At 50.4% G+C, this 25,282-nt stretch overlaps 2 protein-coding genes and 1 long non-coding RNA gene across 8 annotated transcripts; all 3 read right to left on the bottom strand.

The window, feature by feature from the left end:
* Nucleotides 1-1,452: 1,452 nt before the first annotated feature.
* On the bottom strand, nt 1,453-2,778 carry LOC128820111 (D(1) dopamine receptor-like). Its single transcript, XM_054000651.1, has one exon. It carries the CDS (start codon nt 2,776-2,778, stop codon nt 1,453-1,455), a length of 1,326 nt encoding a protein of 441 aa, XP_053856626.1.
* Nucleotides 2,779-8,634: 5,856 nt separating this feature from the next.
* On the bottom strand, nt 8,635-23,320 carry CHMP7 (charged multivesicular body protein 7). 3 transcript variants are annotated; one of them, XM_054000727.1, is made up of 10 exons: nt 22,954-23,318; nt 21,869-22,043; nt 19,997-20,182; nt 18,930-19,063; nt 18,525-18,573; nt 15,495-15,614; nt 14,756-14,854; nt 13,436-13,496; nt 11,894-12,058; nt 8,635-10,847 (listed from the first exon to the last, which is right to left on the bottom strand). In XM_054000727.1, the coding sequence occupies exons 1-10, from the start codon at nt 23,241-23,243 to the stop codon at nt 10,783-10,785; spliced, it is 1,344 nt and encodes a 447-aa protein (XP_053856702.1). In that variant the 5' UTR covers nt 23,244-23,318; the 3' UTR covers nt 8,635-10,782. The 3 variants fall into 3 exon arrangements, with proteins under 3 accessions (XP_053856702.1, XP_053856703.1, XP_053856704.1); XM_054000728.1 differs by having other exon boundaries at nt 11,894-12,055; nt 22,954-23,317; XM_054000729.1 differs by lacking the exon at nt 8,635-10,847 and adding an exon at nt 12,166-12,351 and having other exon boundaries at nt 11,966-12,055; nt 22,954-23,320.
* LOC128820173 (uncharacterized) lies at nt 15,768-16,355 on the bottom strand. 4 transcript variants are annotated; one of them, XR_008440851.1, is made up of 3 exons: nt 16,327-16,355; nt 16,000-16,222; nt 15,768-15,937 (listed from the first exon to the last, which is right to left on the bottom strand). It is a non-coding gene; the product is annotated as an uncharacterized LOC128820173 (long non-coding RNA). The 4 variants fall into 4 exon arrangements; XR_008440853.1 differs by having other exon boundaries at nt 16,000-16,036; nt 16,329-16,351; XR_008440854.1 differs by lacking the exon at nt 16,327-16,355 and adding an exon at nt 16,281-16,297 and having other exon boundaries at nt 16,000-16,036.
* Nucleotides 23,321-25,282: the final 1,962 nt, after the last annotated feature.

Below are 25,282 nucleotides of genomic sequence, written 5' to 3'. Positions count from 1 at the left end.
TGAAATGGAGGAGGAAGGGAATTAGAGGGAGAATAAAGCAAAAAGGGATGGAACAGCCTCGGAGCAGGAGGATCTGAGGGCTGGAAGGTGCAGTGGAGGAGCAGAAACCAGGACAGTGCTGAGGATTTTCTCCTGCTCCCTCCGGGGGGCTCAGACACCTTCATTCCCAAAGGCTCCAAACATCCAGGGGCTCAACCACGGCTTTGATCCTGCCAGGACCCCTCAGCTGGGCAATCCCAGCTCCTGCCCCAGGGCCAGAGTGGAATTTTAGCCACCAAATCCTTCCTGCAGCAGCTCCAGACACGGAGCTGCTCCCAAACCCTGGCTCCAGGGAAGGTGGCCAGACCTGCAGGACGAGTTCCTGAGGGCAGGGAGAGCCAGAGGTGAGCCCAGGGCAGTTATCCCGGGAATTCCATGGAATTCCTGAGGGCAGGGAGAGCCAGAGGTGAGCCCAGGGCAGTTATCCCGGGAATTCCATGGAATTCCTGAGGGCAGGGACAGCCAGAGGTGAGCCCAGGGGAGTTATCCTGGGAAATCCATGGAATTCCTGAGGGCAGGGACAGCCAGAGGTGAGCCCAGGGGAGTTATCCTGGGAAATCCATGGAATTCCTGAGGGCAGGGAGAGCCAGAGGTGAGCCCAGGGCAGTTATCCCGGGAATTCCATGGAATTCCTGAGGGCAGGGACAGCCAGAGGTGAGCCCAGGGCAGTTATCCCGGGAATTCCATGGAATTCCTGAGGGCAGGGACAGCCAGAGGTGAGCCCAGGGGAGTTATCCCAGGAATTCCATGGAATTCCTGAGGGCAGGGACAGCCAGAGGTGAGCCCAGGGGAGTTATCCCAGGAATTCCATGGAATTCCTGAGGGCAGGGACAGCCAGAGGTGAGCCCAGGGGAGTTATCCTGGGAAATTCATCGCCTCCTTCCCACATAATCCACTGGTTTTCCATGGCTGGAGGTGCCACACAGCCCAGCACGGCCCCACTGAGCTCCAGCCAGGATTGCCAGCAGCAGTTGGCAACCACAGAGCAGCTGGATTTGGCCAGTGCCCATCCAGCAGCCCTGGGCCAGTGACCAGCTGGATTTGGCCAGTGCCAAAGCCACCTGTCCCCTCAGGCACAGCTGGGTTTTCACTTCCTGACCAGGGAGAGGCTCAGGAGATCCAACCATCTCTGCTCTCTCAGCTGAAGTCTCCAGGAAAGAGGAATTCCAGCCCTTCCATTTCCATCTTTTGCAGAAAGTGAGGTTTGCTCCCCATGGGTGAACTGGAGAAAGCAGCAACACAAATCCCGGCTGCCCACCTGGGCTGGGGCCAAAATTCAGTTGCAGAAACACCTGGAAAACCACTCTGGTATTCCACCCTGAGTACCCTCAGCTCCTCAGAGAACGGGGGTGGCCGGAATGTCCCAGCTCCCCTCTGCTGGAGACCTTCCCACCACTCTTTTCCCAGCCAGGTTCAATGGAAGGCGCTGCTGGCGAGGGGGGGGATCCTCCCCAGCCGGACGGGGGTTCCACACTCAGGAAGGGGGTCCTGAGGCGGGGAGGAGCCCGGAGAAACCCTCCCCAAGGCCACCTCGGGGTTTTCCACCTGCAGCACAGCGTGGGGCAGCAGCTGGGGGGGGCTGAGGGTCTGCAGCGCCCTGTGGTCGGTGGTGTCGGGGTGGAAGGACACCAGCTCGTTGCTGAAGGTCACCGTCTCCACGGTGCTGCCGCGGCAGAGGCAGCCCCAGCCCAGCAGGGAGGAGAAAGCCCGGCGGAATTCGGCGTTGAAGGCGTAGATGATGGGGTTGAGGGCGGAGTTGGCCCAGCCCAGCCAGGTGAAGGTGCTGAGCACGGCCCCGCTGACGCACGGCAGCGCTCCCGGGTCGCCCCGCTCAGGGTCACAGAAGGGCACCAGGCAGTTGAGCACGAAGAAGGGCAGCCAGCAGCACACGAAGACGCCCATGATGATGGAGAGCGTCTGGAGCACCTTGGTCTCCTTCTTGAGGGAGTTTTTCAGGGAGGTTTCCCGAGGGCAGTCGCTGCTGCCCGGGCAGCTCCGGGCGTGCCCCGCCGGTCTCTCCAGGGAGGAGATCCCGCGGAGCTGGCGCCGGGCGATGCGGAAGAGGCGGCCGTAGGTGCCCAGCATGATGGCAACGGGGATGTAGAAGCTGATGAGGGACGAGGAGATGGCGTAGGGCCTGCTGAGGCTGGAATCACAGCTCCCCTCCTCCGCAGAGCCGTTAAACCCCAGCTGCTCTCGGCCGGGCAGCTCCCGCTCCTTGTGCCACTGCAGCTGCACGGGGATGAAGGAGATGAGGAGGGACAGCAGCCAAGCCACGCCGATGGTGAGGAAGGCCAGGCGCTGTGTCACCCTCCTCTGGTAGCGGAAGGGGCTGGCGATGGCCCAGTAGCGCTCGACGCTGATGAGGCACAGGTGGAGGATGGAGGCCGTGCAGCACATGATGTCAAAAGCCACCCAGAGGTCACAGAAAGCCCCGAAGGGCCAGAAGCCCAGCAGGTCGCTGGCAGCTCTCCAGGGCATCACCAGGACGGCCACCAGCAGGTCGGACACGGCCAAGGAGACCACGAAGAGATTGGTGACCTTGGAGCGCAGGTGTGGGAACCTGAGCACGGCCACGCACACCAGGGCATTCCCCAGCAGCGTGGAGAGGATGAGGAGGGACAGGCAGGCGGCTGTCACCACCCGCAGGGACAGCGGCGAGTGGCTTTGTCCTGCCCAGCTGCTGGCACTGAGCTCCTCCTGCCCAGCTCCTCCTGCCGAGGGGTAAAACCCATCCATGGCTTCCCCGTTTATCCCGTCCTGCCGCGGTTTCTCAGCTGCTCAAGTGCACATCAGCATCCAGAGCCCACTTTCCCTTCTCCCTGCTCTCACAGCATCTCCGAAGCCCCAGCTGCAATCCAGTCCCGCTGCCAGCACGGGAAAAGTGCTGGAAGCTCTCAGACCTTTCCAGGTCTCTGCTGACAGGATTTTTGGAGTTTGGATTTTCCCTCCCTTCCTCTGCTGCTCCCGGGAGCCAGAACTCACCTCCAGGGCTGGGGAGGCTTTGCTGCAAATCTTCCTCCCTCTCCTCTCTCCTCTTCACCTGCAGGTGCTCCTGCAGAATTCCCAGATCCCTTCCGTGGCCAGGCTGGGATTCGCTGCCGGGAGCGAGAGGGGTCTGAGCTCCCTCTGCTCCTGCAGCCCCTCCCTGCTCACAACCCCGGCTGCTCTTCCCTCTGGATTTGGCTCAGGTGGGATCTGGCTCTGCCCCTCGGAGCTGGGGAATGTGTGAATCACTGGGAATTCGGTGAGAGGGTTCGAGGGGGGAAATAATCATTCCAGTCAGATTGGAGGGTCCTCAATGCAAACGAGCACAGAAATTTATTGTGATTTCTGCATAAAAGATGCCTGATTTCCGTGCCCAGGAGCTGAGTCACAGCTCAGAGATGACCCCAAACCAATCACTCCTCCCTGCCCTGAACTGGCATTTCATGTCCACTGCAGAACTCCTTCTCCAGGAAAAAAAGGGAAAGAACACATCTAAAAATCCTGTACAAACCTGGAGGTTTTTTCTTTTTGAAAGTCTCACACAAAGCAGCCTCAGATCTTTTTTCCAGCACAGGTTACCTGCAGAACCAGTGAGGATGCTGAACACCACCTGGATACATTTTTTAGTCTTTAATAAATGGATTTTATTTTCAGTAAAGTTGCTTCTCTTTCAAGTTCATCACGATTTCCTTAATTTCCAGTTCATTCCACATCAGCTTTCACCTCAGGGATAACTGGAAACATCAACCAGAAAGTCAAGATCATTTTCCAGTCGGGTGTGGATGGGGCAGTTGGGGACACAGCGTGGGGGTGGCCTTGATGGCAAGAAGGTCTTTGCCAATCTTAACTCTAAAATTTTATATTTTGGAGCTCCCGAGGAGGAGGAGCTGATTTGTATCTCAAAGAAGGATTTCCTGGAAGCCTCCTGGCTTGGGATGTGCCACCATGAGCTGCCACTGCCACCTGTGCTGTGACTTACTGAGGTGACAGATCACTGCCACCCTGCCCTGTGTGACAGATCTAGTGCCACCCTGCCCTGTGTGTGACAGATCCAGTGCCACCCCTGCTCTCCTGAGGAGAAAGAGCCTCCCTGCAAAAGTGAGGAGGGGAAAAGCAGGACAAGCTTTGCAAATCCTGGGCACAAAATGAGTCGGTTCAGCTCTAATTAATTCCCTCTGTGCCTGGAGCGTGGTCCTGGAGCGTCCCCGACCCTGCCTTTCCCTGTCACCTCGGGGGGAAAGGGCCACCAGAGCACCCCGAGCCAGCTCTGCTGAGCCCGGGTCCATGCCCCTGAGCTGGATCTTGCTAGGCCCGGATCCATCACCCAGGGATTGCTAAACCCAGATCCATCCCCCTGAGCCGGCTCAGCTGAGCCTGGATCCAGCACCCTGGCATTGCTAAACCTGGATCCATCACCCCGGGATTGCTAAACCCAGATCCATCCCCCTCAGCCGGCTCAGCTGAGCCTGGATCCAGCACCCTGGCATTGCTAAACCTGGATCCATCACCTTGGGATTGCTAAACCCGGATCCATCCCCTGAACCGGCTCAGCTGAGCCTGGATCCAGCACCCTGGCATTGCTAAACCCGGATCCATCACCCCGGGATTGCTAAATCCGGATCCATCCCCCCGAGCCAGCTCTGCTGAGCCCGGATCCAGCACCCTGAGCCGACTCAGCTGAGCCCAGATCCATCACCCCGGGATTACTGAGGCAGGATCCACCACCCCTGCCAGCTCTGCTAAACCCGGGTCCATCACCTTGGGATTGCTAAACCCGGATCCATCCCCCTCAGCCGGCTCAGCTGAGCCCGGATCCAGCACCCTGGCATTGCTAAACCTGGATCCATCACCCCGGGATTGCTAAACCCGGATCCATCCCCCGAGCCGGCTCTGCTAAGCCCGGATCCATCACCCCGGGATTGCTAAACCCGGATCCATCCCCCGAGCCGGCTCTGCTAAGCCCGGATCCATCACCCCGGGATTGCTAAATCCGGATCCATCCCCCCGAGCCGGCCCAGCTGAGCACGGGGACAGCAGGACCTGCCCCGAGCCATTCCCAGCAAGGAGCCGACATTCCCTGAAGACACAGCCGGGGCTCGCTCCTGGGTGTCCGGGCTCTCGCTGGCCCCGTGTCACGGCGACAGCTTGGCTTAATTAATTAAGCCTCATTAGCGGCGGCTGCAGGGCAGGGAGCGAGGGTAGATGGCAGCAGCGGCCGCGCGGAGCAGCGCCTGCCCGCGGGAATTCGGGAATCCGGGAATTTGGGATCCCGGCAGAGGAAGAGCGCGGAGCTGGGGCAGGGCAGGGGCAGCCGGAGAGCCGGGAAAGGTTCTGCCCCCGAGCGGGGGATAAACCCCGGGACAGCCCCCAGGGAACGGGCACGGCCCCGGGGCTGCCCGAGCTCCGGGAGCGTTTGGACGCCGCTCCCGGGGTGGGATTTTGGGCTGCCTCAGGACACGCCAAGGCCCTGGCAGATCCCTCACCCCCAGGGATGCTCTGCCCTCTGTGCCCCACGGCGCATTTTCCTCCCAACCCCCGCTCTGGGCACAAAGATTTTCAGGATCTCAGAAACAAACACCGGGATGCTGTCACTGCTGTCACACACAGCAGTGGTGGCAGTGCCCTGTGACAGGGCAGGGTGGCACTGATCTGTCACACACAGCTGTGGTGGCACTGATCTGTCACACAGGGCAGGGTGGCACTGATCTTTCACACACAGGGAAGGGTGGCACTGATCTGTCACACACAGCAGTGGTGGCACTGATCTGTCACACACAGGGCAGGGTGGCACTGATCTGTCACACACAGGGCAGGGTGGCACTGATCTGTCACACACAGCAGTGGTGGCACTGATCTGTCACACACAGCAGTGATGGCACTGATCTGTCACACACAGGGCAGAGGTGGCACTGATCTGTCACACACAGCAGTGGTGGCACTGATCTGTCACACACAGGGCAGAGGTGGCACTGATCTGTCACACACAGCAGTGGTGGCACTGATCTGTCACACACAGGGCAGGGTGGCAGTGATCTGTCACACACAGGGCAGAGGTGGCACTGATCTGTCACACACAGCTGTGGTGGCACTGATCTGTCACACACAGGGCAGGGTGGCACTGATCTGTCACACACAGCAGTGGTGGCACTGATCTGTCACACAGGGCAGGGTGGCACTGATCTGTCACACACAGGGCAGGGTGGCACTGGGTCTGTCACACACAGGGCAGGGTGGCACTGATCTGTCACACACAGCTGCGGTGGCACTGATCTGTCACACACAGCAGTGGTGGCACTGGATCTGTCACACACAGGGCAGAGGTGGCACTGATCTGTCACACACAGGGCAGGGTGGCACTGATCTGTCACACACAGCAGTGATGGCACTGATCTGTCACACAGGGCAGGGTGGCACTGATCTGTCACACACAGCAGTGATGGCACTGATCTGTCACACACAGCTGTGGTGGCACTGATCTGTCACACACAGAGCAGGGTCGCACTGATCTGTCACACAGGGCAGGGGTGGCACTGATCTGTCACCTCAGTAAGTCACAGCACAGGTGGCAGTGGCAGCTCATGGTGGCACATCCCAAGCCAGGAGGCTTCCAGGAAATCTTTCTTTGAGATACAAATCAGCTCCTCCTCCTCGGGAGCTCCAAAATACAAAATTTTCGAGTTGATAAGGTTGGCAAAGCCCTTCGTACCATCAAGTCCAAGTGTGGCCTCGGCACTGCCAAGGCCACCCCAAACCGTGTCCCCAAGTGCCACATCCACACATTTTGAACACCTCCAGGGACGGTGATTCCACCCTTCCAGTGCCTGACATTTTCCATGAAGGATTTTGTCCCAATTTCCAACCTAAACCTCCCCAGGAACAACCTGAGGCTGCAGGAAAGGATCTCCCCTTCAGCTGGAGCTGGCTTGGTGTGGGAAGATGGGATGGGATCCATGGGATGGGATCCATGGGATAGGAAGGGTTGGGATCCATGGGATGGAACGGGATGGGGTCCATGGGATGGGATGGGATGGGGTCCATGGGATGGGATCCATGGGACAGGAAGGGATGGGATCCATGGGATAAGACGGGATGGGGTCCATGGGATGGGATCCATGGGACAGGAAGGGATGGGATCCATGGGATAGGAAGGGATGGGATCCATGGGATGGGACAGGATGGGGTCCATGGGATGGGATCCACAGGACGAGATGGGATTCATGGGATGGGATCCATGGGATGGAATCCACAGGATGGGATGGGATCCATGGGATGGGATGGGATGGGATCCATGGGATGGGATGGAATTCAATTTATCCCATTTCTGTGCATTTTGGAGCACATCTGCTGCAGAAATCCCTGCGGGTTCTGCTGTCACAAACCAAACCCAGCAGCTCCTCGTGCTCCCAGAGCAGCTCCTCCTGGGAGAGATCAGATCTCCTCCCCTGAGGAAGCTGCACTATTTGATAATCAACAGTTCAGCAGCTATTTTTTTTCCAGGCTCAAGTTAAGCACTATTTTAAACAGCTCTCCAGCATGAAAAGATTCCAGTTTGGTGGCAATTCAGCTCAAAGTTTTTATATTTAATTTCCTCACCCAGCAAGAGGCTGCCCTTGATTTCCTTTCCCTGCTGTCTCACCAAAATATCCTGAAAATTCTCCATTCAGGCACCCTGATTACATCCCCCACTCTGCATCAAAGGCAGAAAATTACCAGCCACTCCAAATAAAGCAGCAGCTGCTCGGGTTTAACTCCTAAATGTCACTTCCAGCACGGCTGATGCATCCCAGGATTACAGGGGAGTGTTTATTCCTGCAGGAATCCCTCCACATCTCCAGGGAAGGGACAAGTTCTGAGATCAGGGGAGAAAGGAGGAGGAGTCAGACTTTAAAAACAAAAATCCAGGTTGTAGGTGAGACCTGAGCCCTGTAAAAAAACCATGGGAGCTCTCCAGAGATCAGATCAAACCTCAGCCAGAGGAAACAGCATCAACAGCCTGGGGAGTCCAGGTTTAGGCATCGTGGCTTTAGAAGGAAATTTGGTTTTTTATACACCAGGCCACTCAATTTACATCGATTTTCTTCAGGCAGAGGGAAAACCAGTACCAGGTTAATTACAATTAGAACAAGAAGCTGGGTGAAAAACTGCCCCCAAATCAGCTTTTAGGAATTGTCTGGTACAAAACCAAGGGGTTCATTAGAAGTCATTTCCTTTTCTCCACGGGCAAAGTGGTTTAGGCAAAGGGCTGTGACTGTGAGCCTTCAAAGTGCAGGTTTGAGATGCACAATGATAAAAAAGAAGGGGAAAGATAAGGAAAAACAGGAATTGTGTCTCCAGGAGTGAAGGCAGTGCCACCCAAAAAGCAGCAGAGCCTGCTCAGGAAAAACAGACAAATTATTAAACATGGTAATATTCAATAATGAGCTTTTTAAACCCAGGGTAAAGTCTGGTGGAGCAGTTGCTCAGTTTGGGTTTGGATAAAGCAGCCCAGGACTATCCCTGGATCCCAGCACAGCTGGAACAGCAGCTGGAACAGGGACAAAGCACAGGAGGCCCCAGAGCCCCTCGGGTCCCTCCCCTCCCCTTTTGTCACACACAGGCAGAAAACACTGAGGTTTTTCTCCCATTTACTTCCAGAGGAAAGGAATACAGAGCTTCAAGTCATTGTACATCATTCCACAGGGGAAGTGTGAGCTGCAGCCTCCCCCTCCCCTGGCAGGAGCCTGCACTGCTGAGTGGTGACAGAGGGGACACAGCCCCTGGGGACACCCCCAGTGCCACCCCTGGCCCTGGGGACACCCCCAGTGCCACCCCTGGCCCTGGGGACACCCCCGGTGCCACCCCTGGCCCTGGGGACACCCCCAGTGCCACCCCTGGCCCTGGGGACACCCCCAGTGCCACCCCTGGCCCTGGGCTGGGACTGAGTGGCTGAGAAATGATCACCAAGAGGGGAAACTCCAGCCCTCATTCCCATTATCCCAAGCTGCCACTGAGGAATGAGGCTTGGAGAGGCAGCGTGGAAGTGCTGGGATACATTCCCAGTGCTGTGGGAATAAATTCCCAGTGGTACTGGGATAAATTCCCAGTGCTGTGGGAACACATTCCCAGTGGTACTGGAATAAATTCCCAGTGGTACTGGGATACATTCCCAGTGCTCTAAGAATACATTCCCAGTGATGCTGGAACACATTCCCTGTGGTACTGGAATAAATTCCCAGTGCTGTGGGAACACATTCCCAGTGCTCTAGGAATACATTCCCAAAGCTGTGGGAACACATTCCCAATGGTGCTGGATTAAATTCCCAGTGGTACTGGAACACATTCCCAGTGGTGGTAGAATACATTTCCAGTGATGCTGGAATACATTCCCAGTGGTACTGGAATAAATTCCCAGTGGTACTGGGATAAATCCCAGTGCTGTGGGAACACATTCCCAGTGGTGCTGGAATAAATTCCCAGTGGTACTGGAATAAATTCCCAGTGGTACTGGGATACATTCCCAGTGCTGTGGGAACACATTTCCAGTGCTCTAGGAATACATTCCCAGTGGTGCTGGAACACATTCCCAGTCAGAGAGAGGGGCACAGGGCTGGTGATCCATCCACAGGCAGCCAGGCACTCCCCTGCCACGCTCAGGAATCCCAGGGAAGGGCACATTCCCCTCCTGAAGCTCCGTTTTTCAGGGATTTGGGCTTCCCACGCTTCCGTGTGCACACGAGGGGTAAAAAGTGACCTGCAAAAGAGGAGGGTTTGGCTCGTGGGGACAGAGGCAGCCCTGGAGCAGCTGCAGCTGTGGTGCTCAGGGTTTTGTGCATCAGGAACATCCACAGGGCTGGTTTGGGGCTTTCTGGGAACACACATCCTGTGGGAGCGCAGTGCCAGGGCTGAAGGCAAAGCCAAGGCTGCTCTGTGGAGCTGTGCTCTCCCAAGGGATCCCTTTATTTCCCACCCCAAATCCCTCCATGGCAGCTCAGAGCCATCACCCTGCAGCTCCCAAGGAGTTTTGCTTACAGGGATGATACAAAAATAGCCACCAGCTCCAATTTCAAGTGCCAGCAGAAAGAGGCTGGATGGCAACGCCTGGCCTTGGCCACAAGAGCCTGAAACTCCTCGGGGGGAATCTTTTGCAGGTCTCCCTTTTAAGGCCTTAATGTCATTACAGAGAGAGGGATTCTTTTGTCTTGTGCTCGCCATTGCTGCCCTCTCTGAGCAGCACCAAAACCTCCTCAAACTGAGCAGTTCCAGTGCCTGGCTGCCAGTGCAGGATCCAGAGGGAGGGACACAACAAGCACCAGGTGTTTAAGCTGCTGCAGGTACGGCAAGGGCAGGACTGATGTGCCAAGTGTTCTAAACAACCACACAAACAGCCAAATGTTGAGCCACTGCAACGCTGCTGCTACTCAGATTCTCAACATCAGCCACAGCAAAGGAAGAGAAATCAAAATCAAACCCAAAACCGAGCACTGGTATGAACACAGGAGAGTTTATCTTCGCTGGAGTCGTGTTCCCAGGAGGGAAGACTGGATGTGGCAGTGACTTGGGGTCACGAGTCAGATCGAGACCAGATGTTGGCACAGAGATGACAAACACCAGCTGGGGCCAGGTCCAGAGTGGATTGTCATGGCAGGAGCTCCTGCTGCTGAGCAAAGACAGATCCAGGAGGACAGGGGGTGTCCCCCTCTCCTTGGAAGTTCTGGTCATCAGTTAAGGAACATTGAGACACTTCCCAAACTGCAGCAACAGGATGCTGTTGGCTCTTCAGAGATTCAGTCCCAGAGCTGTTTTGGGTTCAGAAGAAGCAGAGGGAGTCTTCTGTGCCAGGTCTGTGAAGGGAATTGCAACAGGGAAGAGATCAGAACTCATCAGACACATCCACAACCACCCAATACAATTCCAGAGTGCCCAGGTGCTTCCCTGCTCAGCTCCATGTTCCACCCCCCTGGAATCACATGCCCTGGAAACTGAGGTTATAACCTGCCCAAACAGAAGGAAAACTACATGGGCAATTCTGTGGAATTGTTCATTAACAGATTCCCAAAAGGAAAACTGAAACTGTCCAGGACAGGTGTAGGGAAAGCTCAGTTCAAGCCCATGAACTCTGGTCAATCACCATTACTAAATCATAGGATATCCTGAGTTGGAAGGGACCCAAAAGGACCATTAATAAATCATAAGATATTATTTATTTATCATTCTTATTATTTATTTCCCTATCAGTAAAGCAGGCCTGTCCCACATAAAGAGCATTCCAGGGAAGATGCTGACTGCTGGACAAATCCTGTTCAAAAAATTCTCTTTTATCCTTTCCAACACTGCCGGGCTTTGTACAACTTTGTCAAATTTAAAAATGCAATTAGTCCAAGCAGCAGCTCCCTCACAGAGCCTTCAGCTTTCCCTCCACCCCTGGCAAAGGATCCAGGCAGAATTCCCAGCTCTCCCAGGACTGGGTTTAGCTCTGCTGGAGCAGGATCCAGGCAGAATTCCCAGCTCTCCCAGGACTGGGTCTAGCTCTGCTGGAGCAGGATCCAGGCAGAATTCCCAGCTCTCCCAGGACTGGGTCTAGCTCTGCTGGAGCAGGATCCAGGCAGAATTCCCAGCTCTCCTAGGACTGGGTTTAGCTCTGCTGAAGCAGGATCCAGGCAGAATTCCCAGCTCTCCTAGGACTGGGTTTAGCTGGTTTAGCTCTGCTGAAGCAGGATCCAGGCAGAATTCCCAGCTCTCCCAGGACTGGGTTTAGCTGGTTTAGCTCTGCTGGAGCAGGATCCAGGCAGAATTCCCAGCTCTCCCAGGACTCTGCTGACCCCTGTGCTGCTCAGGGCTGTCCCAGCTCCCAGAGCAGCTCCCTCCCAGGCCCTGCTGCCATTCCCACCTCCAGCAGACACAGAGAGCTGCTCCAGCTCAGCTTCCAGCTCGGCATCGGAGATGGGGGCACTCAGCACCTTCTGGGGAACGGGAGGCAGATCCAGGGAATCCTTACTCGAGTCCTGCAGGAGACTGTCCAGCTCCTTCTCCAGCTCCTCAGAGTCCACCTCTGCTGATTAAAGAAAATATTTCAGCTCCAAGGAGAATTCAGTGGCATCCTCACGGCACAAACTGAGATCCAAAACAAAACTCTTATTCCTTCCATCCACTGTTACTCACAAGGAATTTCCTGTACTTCTTTTAAAGGACTGAAAATTCAGTCCTGATCTCAGGGAGGAGATTTTTTTTTTCTTGGCACTAAGGCCAAGAAGCTCTGGCACCTTTCAGCAGAGGCAAACAAGCTGCAGCAGCAACCAGGCCAGAGGAAAAAGCTCATCACTTCAACAAAACAAAGCAGCAGCCGCCCTAAAAATAGATTTAAATCCACATTACCCAGCTTTGAACTGAAATCCAGCCCCAAACGGGGACCATGAGGATTTGGAGATGAATAAACTGTCAGAAGGGAGAACTCCCTGCTCCCCATTCCCTTCAAGGCACCAACTTTGGTGTTTTGGGAAGAGTTTATTCCCCCAGGAAGGTGCTGAATGTGGGGAGGGAGCAGGGAAGGGGTGGAGCAGGGAAAGGAGGGAGCAGGGATGGGAGGGAGCACGGGATGGGAGGGAGAAAGGGAAAGGATGAAGCAGGGAAAGGAGGGAGAAGGGAAAGGAGGGAGTACAGGATGGGAGGGAGCAGAGATGGGAGGGAGAAAGGGAAAGGAGGGAAAAAGGGAAAGGAGGGAAAAAAGGAAAGGAGGGAACAGGGAAAGGAGGGAAAAAGGGAAAGGAGGGAGCAGGGAAAGGAGGGAGTAAGGGATGGGAGGGAGCAGAGATGGGAGGGAGAAAGGGAAAGGAGTGAGTAAGGGAAAGGAGGGAGCAGGGAAAGGAGGGAGAAAGGGAAAGGAGGGAGAAAGGGAAAGGAGGGAGTAAGGGATGGGAGGGAGCAGAGATGGGAGGGAGAAAAGGAAAGGAGAGAGCAAGGAAAGGAGGGAGCAGCGAAAGGAGGGAGTAAGGAAAATGAAGGAGTAAGGAAAAGGAGGGAGTAAGGAAAATGAAGGAGTAAGGAAAAGGAGGGAGTAAGGGAAAGGAGGGAGTAAGGGAAAGGAAGGAGTAAGGGAAGGGAGGGGGCAGGGAAAGGTGGGAGTAAAGGAAAAAAGGGAGCAGGGAAAGGAGGGAGCAGGGAAAGGAGGGAGCAGGGAAAGGAGGGAGTAAGGGATGGGAGGGAGCAGGGATGGAAAGGAGGGTGTAAGGGAAAGGAGGGTGTAAGGGAAGGGAGGGGGCAGGGAAAGGTGGGAGTAAAGGAAAAAAGGGAGCAGGGAAAGGAGGGAGCAGGGAAAGGAGGGAGCAAGGGATGGGAGGGAGCAGGGAAAGGAGGGAGTAAGGGAAAGGAAGGAGTAAGGGAAAGCAGGGAGAAAGGGAAATGATGAGCAAAGGATAAAACACCCAGGACATACCCAGACCATTGATCCCCACTCCAGCCAGAGTCTGGGCCACTTCATCTTGAGTGTCACAAAGCTGAGGTAGAATAAACACAGCGAGGTACAGATTAGAAATTAACTCTGTGCCCTACTGTAGCTGCTTTATCAGAAGTGGAAATGACAAACAAAATCAGAAGTTGGCCTGAAGGCAGCAGGAATTGGTACAAAAGACATTTCCACCTTGGTTTTCACAAGGAACATGAAGATTATTTCACAATAATAAATAACAACACCAAGGATGGCACATTTGAGGATCAAACCTAAACCAGAATTTCACAGTGGGAGTAAAAATTTCCCTCTGATTGGAGCTTTTTCACAGAAATCATGAGTTGAAATTGCAGCTTGGGCTCCAGAATCAGGAAGCTGAAGACCAACACATCCCAACCACATTTTGCAGCCCCTCAGCTCGAGCTGAAGGCTCAGTTTGAGCTGATGGTGCTAAAAATTAATCCTTGGCTGTTTTTCACACCAGCTTAGACTGCCAGACTGCTCTGCTCACTTCAATTCCTGCAGAATTAACTCATTTCCCTCACTGAAATGCAGGAGATTACAGACTTAACTAGGCTGGAAAAGACCTTTGAGATCATCAAGTCCAAGCTATAAAAATAAAACAAACAATAACATAAAATGAAGTAAAATAGAACAAAAGAGAATAAACATAAAATAAAACTAGAATTAAAACAGAATATAATCAAATAAAATATAATAAAATAGAATTAAATAGAATAGAATTAAATAGAATTGAATATAATAGAATTGAATAGAATAGAATTAAATAGAATAGAATTGAATAGAATAAATCAAATAAAAATAGAAAAAATAGAATAAAACAGAACAAAAACAGAATAAAATAAAATAAAATAAAATAAAATAAAATAAAATAAAATAAAATAAAATAAAATAAAATAAAATAAAATAAAATAAAATAAAATAAAATAAAATAAAATAAAATGTCAGGCTGTTTCATGCACACAGTTGCATTCCAGCTTTCAAAGGTTTGATTTGTATTTTTAATAGACCTAAAGACTTTCTAGGAAAGCTGGGTGCTTCTCCAATATTGCTGATCAAAAAACCCTCACAAAATGCACAAATTTCAAGTAAATTAAAATATATTGCAGCAAAACCAGAAGACACAGAAATCTTCTTGCTGATGTTTTAGCTCAGAATTAAGTCAGTTTGCTTTGGTGCCATAATGGAAAAAACTTAAATAATTTAAAGCAACCAAAGAATTAATAATTAATTAATATCTGGGCAGGTTTCTTGGGAATATCCACACCCCCCTGGCTGTTCCAGTACCTCTTGGATCTGATCCACAATGTTCTCTGCCCTCTCCACAGTCACATCCTTCATGGAAAGCTTCAGAGCTCCCACTCCAGCCTGGTAGGCATTGAACACCTGGAAATTCAAAATAAAACAGATGAAGATGCACAATGCTAATGAACTCCAGCCTGGTAGGTGCTAAATACCTGGAAATTAAAAATAAAAGACAGAAAGATGCACAATGGTGATGAACTCCAGCCTGGTAGGCATTAAACACTTGGAAATTCAAAATAAAAAAGATGGAGATGCACAATGGTGATGAACTCCAGCCTGGTAGGCATTAAACACTTGGAAATTCAAAATAAAAAAGATGGAGATGCACAATGGTGATGAACTCCAGCCTGGTAGGCATTAAACACTTGGAAATTCAAAATAAAAAAGATGGAGATGCACAATGGTGATGAACTCCAGCCTGGTTGATGCTAAATACCTGGAAGTTAAATGTAAAAGACAGAAATATGCACAATGCTGATGAACTCCAGGCTGGTAGGTGTTAAATACCTTGAAATTAAAACTAAAATACAAATATGCACAATGCTGATGAAAACAGTGGGAGCTCCTGTCCAGAGCTGCTTCCCAAGCAGGATCCTTGGAGAAACACCAGGACGTGGAGGGAGCTTTATCCAGAGGGACATTGGCAGGGTAAATCCCACCCGCAGGTGAAGGGAAGAGGGGCAGGAGCCGGGGCAGGAGCCGGGGGAGGAGCCCTCGGTACCATCTGGTCGGTCTGGGAGGCGTAGATGCGATCCAGGATTCCCTGCACCGCGTCCAGCTTGGAGTGCAGCTCCTCGATGCGCCGCTCCGTCCTCCGCTTGGACTTGAGGCACCTCAGGGCCTGGCCAGGGACACAAACACAGAGAGAGAGAGAGAGGGAGAGAGAGAGAGAGAGAGAGCTGAGCTTCACAAACACACACACACACAGAGCTGAGCTTCACAAACACACACACACAGAGCTCAGCTTCACAAACACACACACACAGAGCTCAGCTTCACACACACACACACAGAGCTCAGCTTCACAAACACACACACACAGAGCTGAGCTTCACAAACACACACACACACAGAGCTCAGCTTCACAAACACACACACACAGAGCTCAGCTTCACACACACACACACACACAGAGCTCAGCTTCACAAACACACACACACAGAGCTCAGCTTCACACACACACACAGAGCTGAGCTTCACACACACACACAGAGCTCAGCTCACACACACAGAGCTGAGCTTCACAAACACACACACACAGAGCTCAGCTTCACAAACACACACACACAGAGCTCAGCTTCACAAACACACAGAACTCAGCTTCACAAACACACACACACACACAGAACTCAGCTTCACACACAGAGATCAGCTTCACAAACACACACACACAGAGCTCAGCTCACACACACAGAACTCAGCTTCACAAACACACACACACACACAGAACTCAGCTTCACACACAGAGATCAGCTTCACAAACACACACACACAGAGCTCAGCTCACACACACACAGAGCTCAGCTCAGACACACATACAGAGCTCAGCTCACACACACAGAGCTCAGCTTCACAAACACACAGAGCTCAGCTCACACACACAGGGCTCAGCTTCACAAACACACAGAGCTCAGCTCACACACAACAACCTCAGCTTACACAGAGAGAGAGCTCAGCTTCACAATCACACACACACAGAGACCTCAGCTTGACAAACACACACACACAGAGTTCAGCTCACACACAACAACCTCAGCTCACACACAACAACCTCAGCTCACACACAGAGTCCTCAGCTCAGCTTCACACACAAATCTGGGAACCCTCCCCTGGCCTTGCTCCCACTTTGGTGAGTCCAGTAACTCCTGCTGGCACCATGGTGTGGGAATCCTTAAAATCAGGGGGTTTTGGGAAAGCTGCAAAAGGCAGGCCTCAAATAGCAGAACTGTGGCTAGAGCTAAGCAACAGCCATAAGATTTGTCAGCAGGAAAGTTATATAAGAAGTAGAAAGTAAGGACAAATAAAACAATGGTCTGTGTATTAACATTTGGCTGGAATAACTCCCTAAGCTACAGAAAAGTATATCTAGAGAGATAGTGGGAAGTTCTAAGCTTAATAATGGAGCTCTGTGCATTGTGTTTTAAGGCTTACAAGCAGGTATTGATTGGAAATAAGCGAGCACTGTTTTAACAAAAGGTATGTGTTGGAAAAATCTACTGTCAGCATGTTTTTGCTTTGTGTGATTGGTCAGAAAACGTTTAGAGTGAGTTGTAACATTGAGTTCTGGGGATGTGAGCTGCTGGCATCTTCTCACTGTTACAAGCACGGGATGAGAGTGGTGCTGGAAATAAACAGCTCGAGAGGCGTCCCACAGCAGCCCCGTCCCGTGGGTGATTTGTACACAGACCCCTGGCCAGCAGTGCAAGGGAAAAGGGGGATGAAGCTCCAAAAACGGGGAGTTCAGCTGCAGCTGGACCCGTGGGATCATCCAGGAAAAATCCCAGATCACCCAGCTGCTGTCCAGCAGAAAAATCCAGGATGACTGCTTTGGAAAGTCAAAAAAAAAAGGTTTTTTTTTTTGGTTTTGTTAAGATTGAAGTGTTAGAGATGGTATTTGATGATTAAATGTTTATTATTTTTTATTATATTCCAGTGTTCCAAGAGTTTTATAGTATTTGATTAATAAGTTATAAAAGTTAATTATATTTTTATAAAGTTTATAAATTTAAAAATCTCAAAATTAGTAAAATCTCAAATTCACAAACCAAAACCACTAAACTATTTAATCAAGAAATGATACTTTAATTATTTTTATTTTTAACTTAATAACTAATTATTTTAAATTTGTAACACAGATTTTTTTGTTTAAATATAAAATATTTTTTAAATTTATAAGGAAAAATATAAAGAAAAAATATGCGTTTTTATTTTAAAACTTTTACATATATTATTATATTTTAAATCTTTAAACTTTAAGTTTTTTACTTTGTAATATTATATATTTTTAATTAAATTATATACTTATAATCTTAGTGTTATTAATTAATTTTAGAAGGTTTTTTTATAGTTTTAGGTTAAATGTAGTGGTTTTTTTAGGAGTTATAATTTATTAGTATAAAAAGTCTACAAGTTTTAACATCCAAAATATTCCAGCTAAACTGTAAACATCTAAATATTTCAGCTTTAACATGTAAAATATGCCACCTGAAATATTCCAGCTGGCATCTGCAGCTATTCCCATTCCTGGGTGTTGGAAGTTTCCCTCAAAAAAAAAAGGAATCCTTGTGGAATTTCATGCTGATTAAAAGCAGGTATTTGTAGGCTGTAGCATCAAACAAGAAGTAGGGAAAAGCAGAGAAAGGTTGTGAAATGTGTGTTTGTGCTAAACTTGTTCAGAAATGATCATGTCAAGAATAATATTTTAACTGACAAATTAAAAAAAAAAAAAAAAAGAGCCAGGAGTTGAATTTTGATGATTCTGAGTGGCTCCCTTCCAACTCGGGATATTCTGGGATTGGAAGTGTCATAAAAAAAACCCCAAATCAATCAGGAATCCCTGAGGCACACATTGAACAAGTGGGTTTATTTCCAATTCCCTTCCTCACCTCACTCTGGAAAAATAAATCCTTCACCTTAAGGAGAGCTTTGGTTTCACTCCAGCACCTCTGGGATGAAGCCCCCAGATTTAACCCTGGGCATGATCTGCAGTTCTGGAGCAGCTCCAGAACATTTCCCTGGCAATTTCACTCACCAGCTGCTTCTTCCCAGCTCTGCAAGCACTCCTGGCGTCCTCTTTACACCTGGAAGATGGAAAAAGGAAAGGAAATTTCTTCCTTTTTTCACAAATCACAACCACCCTCTCCCTGTCTCTGAGGGGACCACAACGGAGCATTTTGGATACGACCACCCTCAAAGCACTGCTGATTCCCACAAGTCCTTGACTGCATTCCAAACCCTTGCAAACACTCCCCACAGACATTCCCTGCACCTTGTTTTCATAAGGAACAGGGAACAAAAGCTGGAAAACTGCCCCATCACATGGCTGTGACTGTTTTGTTTAGGAACAGGAAAGAACAACAGAAGAAAGCAGCTTCTAATTGTGTCCCAAAGCTCTACATCCCAAAGATGTTGTTCCCACCACCCTTCCCCAAATTACTTCTCTGCTTCCTGGGAAAGGGACTCCACCTTCTGTGACAGCAGCTGCTCACTCTGCATCAGCTGATAAACTCCAATGTCCACATCATTCATTGGGGACACCTTGGCATGGAGGCCTCGGGCAAACTTCACAATCTAAAATCAGAGCAGCACAGCCTGGAGTCACTTCCCAGAAATCTCAATTAGGAAAAGGCAAAAGGAAAAAGGGAAGGGGGGAGAGGGAGAGGGAGAGGGAGAGGGAAGGGGAAAGGGAAAGGGAAAGGGAAAGGGAAAGGGAAAGGGAAAGGGAAAGGGAAAGGGAAAGGGAAAGGGAAAGGGAAAGGGAAAGGGAAAGGGAAAGGGAAAGGGAAAGGGAAAGGGAAAGGGAAAGGGAAAGGGAAAGGGAAAGGGAAAGGGAAAGGGAAAGGGAAAGGGAAAGGAAAGGAAAGGAAAGGAAAGGAAAGGAAAGGAAAGGAAAGGAAAGGAAAGGAAAGGAAAGGAGTTTTTGCATTCCCAGTTTAGGCCTTGGAGTTGTGAGTTATGAGGCTGTTCCAGTCACCACAGGATTTAATATTAAACTAGGATAAGGACCAGCAGGGTGGAAACAAAATGCCTTAATGGAACACCTGGAAGATTGAAAACTGTCCCTGGATTCTGGAAGTGGAAGGGAATGTCAGACTCCCAAGGACTTCAGAATACCACAGGGAAAGTGGATTCTCAGAGCTGAGTGCCTGCACCTCTGTAGGAAACGACAAGATAAAAAGCTTTTCAAAAAAAGTGGAATTCCATGCTGATTCGAGAGGTGTGGAGTTGGTGTAGCTGGGAATAGTCAACCTGCAGGGTCTGCCATTTTTTTAACTCTTAAATGAAATCTGAATTATTATAAATGTTTAAAGAAGCTGCCACGCCAGAACGAGGATTTCTTGTCACCTACAACCAAGTAAAAACACTGGAGCACGTGGAATTTACCTTTCCAGGCAGAGAACACCCATTTCAGCCACCAAAACGGCTAAAATCCATTTCTCTCCAGGCAGATGGAAGGCAAGACAGGGATGATACCACCCAAAAGCAGTCACCTGGACCCTGTACCTTCTCTCCATTCTGTTCCAGGATGGTGACCCTCTTCTCCTTCTGCAGCTGGAGCAGCAACAAGTAGAAGGTCCTTTCATCTGGGCAGAGGCCGGCGCAGAGGGAGCGGAGCTCGGAGAGGGCGACCACGGGGTGGGAAGAGAGGGCAGAGCTCTGGTAGAGGCGATAAACTTCCTCTGCCTTCTCCTGCAAGGGATCCAGTGATGCCTTAGGATTTCACCTCTGGCATTTTCCAGATCCTGTACTGCCTTAGTGCCTAACTCTGAACTCCACAGAGAGTGTTAGTTACTGCCTTCACGTTTTGGGCACACAAAACAACCCCTCCAGGCCTGAGATCCAAGGACACTCCGCTGCCTCAGGCCCTGAAAAGTATCAACAAAAGTGAATTGGGGGGAGCAAACTGGGGGTAAACGACTTCATTACCTGGAGCTGTCATTGGAGCATTAACCCCTGATGTGTAAATGGACCAAACTCATAGCTGCCTGAAAAACTCGTGACCACTGTGCACCTTCTGACTGCCCAAGGTGTATCTACTGAAGGCCTTTAATATTATTTATTATTAAGAAATATTTATCGATAATTATTATTATTTTATTAGAAATAAATGTATTGTTTATTATTAATAAATGCCCATTTTATGCTCTAACTCTGCCTAGCTTCCGTTCTAGGTAGTCACTCACAGCTGTCAGCCCACACAGCATTCCTGCTCTTCCCAAATGCTCCCACACCTCCTTCCTCCCAACTTGGACACTTCCTGTTTTATTCCAGAGTGAATTTCAGAAAGAGCCGTAGGGAACTCTCAAAAAAGTCATCCACAAAAACCAAAACTCTGTTATTGACATTCCCTGAAAAGCTGTGGAACAGCACAGGAACCACACAGGCAATCAATTGGCTTCCCCTGCACTTCCTGGAAATCCCTCCCCAGGTTTGAACCAAATAAAAATCCCTGCCTTTAAAGATTTCCTGCATTTCTGCTGGACACAGTAACCCGGACAACCACAGCAAGGCTCGGGGCTCATTCTGCAGACACAGAGTAACAGAGAGAGAAGAGGGGCTGGGACAGGATCCAATCCCATGGGAGAGCAGCTGGAATAATGCCCAGGGAACCTGGGCTGGTGGGACACTGGATGGCCAAGCTGTGCCTGTTCCATCCCCTGTTCATCCCTGCAGCAGATGGAGCTTGGGCTGAGAGCTCCTCACGTCCTGCACAGGAATGAGCTCCAGCCTGGGATTCACAGCTGGCTCCCAGCACAATTCCTGCCTCCCTGGGCAAGGAATTGTGTCCCTTCCTTTTCTTGGAGTCACTGAAAAGTCACTGTCAGAATGGTTTGGGATGGAAGGAGCTGAAATCCCACCCAGTGCCACCCCTGCCATGGCAGGGACACCTCCCACTGTCCCAGGGTTCTCCAAACTCACCTTGGACATTCCCAGGGATGCAGGGGCAGCCACAGCTCCTCTGGGAATTCCATCCCAGCCACATTGGGAATTCCTTCCCAATATCCCATCCATCCCTGCCCTCTGGCAGTGGGAGCCATTCCGTCTGTCCTGTGCCTCCATCCTTTGTCCAAATCCCTCTCCAGCTCTCCTGGAGCCCCTTTAGGCTCTGAAGGGGCTCTGAGCTCTCCCTGCAGTTTCTTTTCTCCAGCTCTCCCAGCCTGCTCCCAGCCCTTGGAGCAGCTCCATCATTTCCAAGGAACATCTAAATCACTTCCCATCTCCAAGTCACCCCAGCCATCTCTCTCCAGGCTTCTGAACACCTCAGGAGCAGCAATGAAGTTTTGCTCAGCCCTGACCCCTCCTTCCCAGCACGGGAAATGACTCCTGGTTTTCCTGGAGAGGCACAATCTCAGGAAAGCTCTCCACAACACTCACCTGCAGCAGCTCCACGTAAATCAGAACCTCCTCCTCCTCAGGAATTTTGCTGTCCCCCAGGACGCTGGAGAGGGTCCACTTGAGGGGCTTCAGGATGAAAACTCCCACACCCCATGAGATCCAGCTGCTGTCTACACTGGCCATGAAGTCTGACTCCCTCTGGAGCTTCCCACGTCTAGGGAAAAGATAATTCACGTGGAACTGAACACAGTCAGCCTCAACCTTGGATATCCTGCACATCCTCCACGCCAGTGGCATTTTCTATCACCAAATCCAGCTCAAGTTTGAGATTTCATTGCTGGAAGCACACAGAGGTTTCCACTCCTCCCCTGCTTCCTCTGGATCCCAAGTGCCTTTTGTTTTTTTACTCTTCTTTCCCGTTTTGCAAGTTTCTCCGGTTTTCTACTCAAAACTGATGAGGTATCAATGAACAGGGAGGGTCAGTTTTAGGGGTAATCAGCAGTTTCAGGATAGTTTTTATATCAAATTACAACAATAGCTTCTCAGACCTACTGGTTTTAATTTTCAGGTCACCAACAGAGCTCCTGCTGTTTTGAGCCTCTTCGAGGTACCAGTCCCGGGCTCCGATTTCACAGCACAAAACCTCTGGTTGCAAACACCAGCTCAACACATCCCCAGTGCCCTCGGCACCACAACATTCCAGGGAACATCCCCCCCGTGAACCAGCGATATTCCTGTGGGAATATTCCCTGTCCTCCCACACCTCCTGCGAGCCCCGGCCGAGCTCTGATTCCCTGTCCAGCTCGGCCTCCCAAATTCCACACACACACCCCATAAGCGCAATTCACAGCATCTCAGACTGGTTTGGGCTGGAAGGACCTTAAATCCCACCCAGTGCCACCGCTGCCATGCCAGGGACGCCTTCGGCTGTCTCAGGTTGCAACAAGCCCCGTCCAACCCGGCCTTGGACACTTCAGGCACAGGGCAGCCACAGCTTCTCTGGGAAGCCCGTGGGAAACGGTGCAGAATTCACCCTGCAAGCTGGCACAGCACGGATCCAGCGCCAGCCGCATCCCCTGCCACCCCCCGCACCCTCCCCGATGCCGTGCCCGAACCTCCTTTACCTCAGCAGCTCCCTGAGGACGGTGCCGAGCCCCAAGGGGACGCTGCCCCGCCGCTCGAAGCCGTTCTGCAGCTCCCTCAGGCACGTCCTCACCGCGCCCCTCCGCCGGCCGCGGGCCAGAACCAGCCCGACCCAGAAAGCCATCTTGCTGTCCCACTCGGTGCTGTTCACCTCGCGGCTCTGCTTGAAGGCCGAGAACAGGAAGGCCATGCGCTCGTCATCCGTCTCCCACTCCGGGGGCAGGTCCCCGGCCGGGGCCGGCCCAGGGGGAGCCTCGCCCGGGCTGCACATCTACGCGAGCCCCCGGCTCGGCCGCGGCCTCCGCCCGGCCCGGCCGCCCGCCCGCCTCAGGGGAGACGCGCACGGCGCATGCGCGGTGCCACCCCCCGCGCCCCCCCCCCCCTGCGTCACTCGGGGTGGAACGCGCCGTCCCCCCCCCTCAGCCCCCGCTGTGGTACGGCCCGGAGGAGAAAACGGCCCCGCCCCCAATCGCCGCCCGGATCCCTGGGGTGACGTCACTGTGACGTCATATATAGTGGTGAGACCGGGGTTTGGGTCTTTGGGACTATATATAATAATTATATCTACTATATATATATAAAATATATACTATATATACTATATATATTATCTATTTTTATATATTAAATATATATAATATATTTTATATATTTTATATATAATATAATATAATATAATATAATATAATATAATATAATATAATATAATATAATATAATATAATATAATATAATATAATATAATATAATATAATATAATATAATATATATAATATAATTTATATTATATTATATTATATTATATTATATATATTTCCCTTATATATCATATAGATAATACATGTAGTGTATTCTTAACTTTCACAATATAATTTATTATTATTGATGATAATAATAATAACCACATTATAACATATCACATAACGTACATATAACATAAAGTGTGGAATAATAAAATCTTGAATTTTGCTACTTAATGTATAATATATCATATATATACACAATATTATAGATATATGATATGACAATCTGATGTTATATCATTCTATCAAATTATAATGTAAGTAATGTAATATAATATCATATAATGTAATATAATGTAATGTAATGTAATGTAATAATATAATATAATATAATATAATATAATATAATATAATATAATATAATATAATATAATATAATATAATATAATATAATATAATATAATATAATATAATATAATATAATATAATATAATATAATATAATATAATATAATATAATATAATATAATATAATATAATATAATATAATATAATATATAAGGTAATGTAATGAAAAATCCACCTGCTTGCTCTGAGCACCGCACAAACCCCAAAAACAAAGCAGGCAAAGCCAGTGAGGACAGAAATCTGAGCACCTCTGGCCGCAGAGGGGAAACTGAGGCACGGAGAGCCAGAGTGGTTTGCCCAGGCTTGCCCAAGGAAGGTGCAGTGGGGAGTTGAGCCCTGTTCTCATGAAGTTCACAGCTTGCCAGAGCTTTCTTTTCTTTTTTTTTTTTTTTTTTTTCTCTTGGAATTTATGAGACAAAATAATTCGTTTGTCAGGAGGAAGGGGGAGAAGGTCAAAATTATCGCACAGCCTCAGAGGCCTCCCAGGCGCCAAAACAGGCGGGAGGCAGCACAGATCTGAGGGTAAAACTGGATGGCGATGTTCAAAAATAAAACACGAGCGGTCACGGAGCCAAGCAGCTCCCCGGGCTGTGCTGAGGGTCACAGCCCCCGGAGAGGCGCTCTGGGAGGGGAGATTAGAGCCCCCCACAGCCCCAGTCTTTGGCAGAGCTGGATGTTGAACAAACAGGAGCTGAGTCAGGCGGACGGGAGCGTTTTGAGGTCTGAACGTCAGCGAGGTTACCCATTAACTTAGCCTCGACTTCCCCAGCCACCCATTCATTGCTCATTCCCTGTGGGAATTTCGTGCTCCAGGCTTCCTTCTCTCCACAGCCAGCGAGCAGGAGTTCAGCCAAGCTCCTGCTCCAGCCCTCACACTCCTTTTATTCTCCACCTGCAGCAGGACTGAGCAAACCAGAGGAGCAAACCAGAACTGAGCAAACCAGAGGAGGATTTAAGACCCCAAAACCAGAGGGTCCCGTCCTCTTCTCGACGTGCTGAGTTTCCCCCAGTGTTGTGCTGGGGTGCAGCCTCCTGGCTCCAGGGGATTCCGGGCGCAGAGGGAGCTGTGGGATAAACAGCCTGGGCGTGATAAAGGCTGGAGGTCTGGCCCTGGGAGATAAACACACAACCCTTTCTCACTTGTGGGCAGAGCCTGCCCAA

This window comes from Vidua macroura, chromosome 28, assembly GCF_024509145.1.
Source record: "Vidua macroura isolate BioBank_ID:100142 chromosome 28, ASM2450914v1, whole genome shotgun sequence".
NCBI classification, from domain to species: domain Eukaryota; kingdom Metazoa; phylum Chordata; class Aves; order Passeriformes; family Viduidae; genus Vidua; species Vidua macroura.
The sequence above is the reverse complement of the archived record's forward strand: the minus strand, read 5'-3'. Positions and strand labels throughout refer to the sequence as shown.

Excerpts from the sequence above, each read along its gene's own strand:
- LOC128820111 (XM_054000651.1), bottom strand. The coding sequence starts at position 2,778 with ATGGATGGGTTTTACCCCTCGGCAGGAGGAGCTGGGCAGGAGGAGCTC.
- CHMP7 (XM_054000727.1), bottom strand. The coding sequence starts at position 23,243 with ATGTGCAGCCCGGGCGAGGCTCCCCCTGGGCCGGCCCCGGCCGGGGAC. Across the intron at positions 20,183-21,868 it reads TTTACGTGGAGCTGCTGCAG|GAGAAGGCAGAGGAAGTTTA; the intron begins GTGAGTGTTGTG and ends GATCCCTTGCAG. Across the intron at positions 18,574-18,929 it reads CTTTCCCAGGAAGCAGAGAA|GTGTAAAGAGGACGCCAGGA; the intron begins GTAATTTGGGGA and ends TCCATCTTCCAG.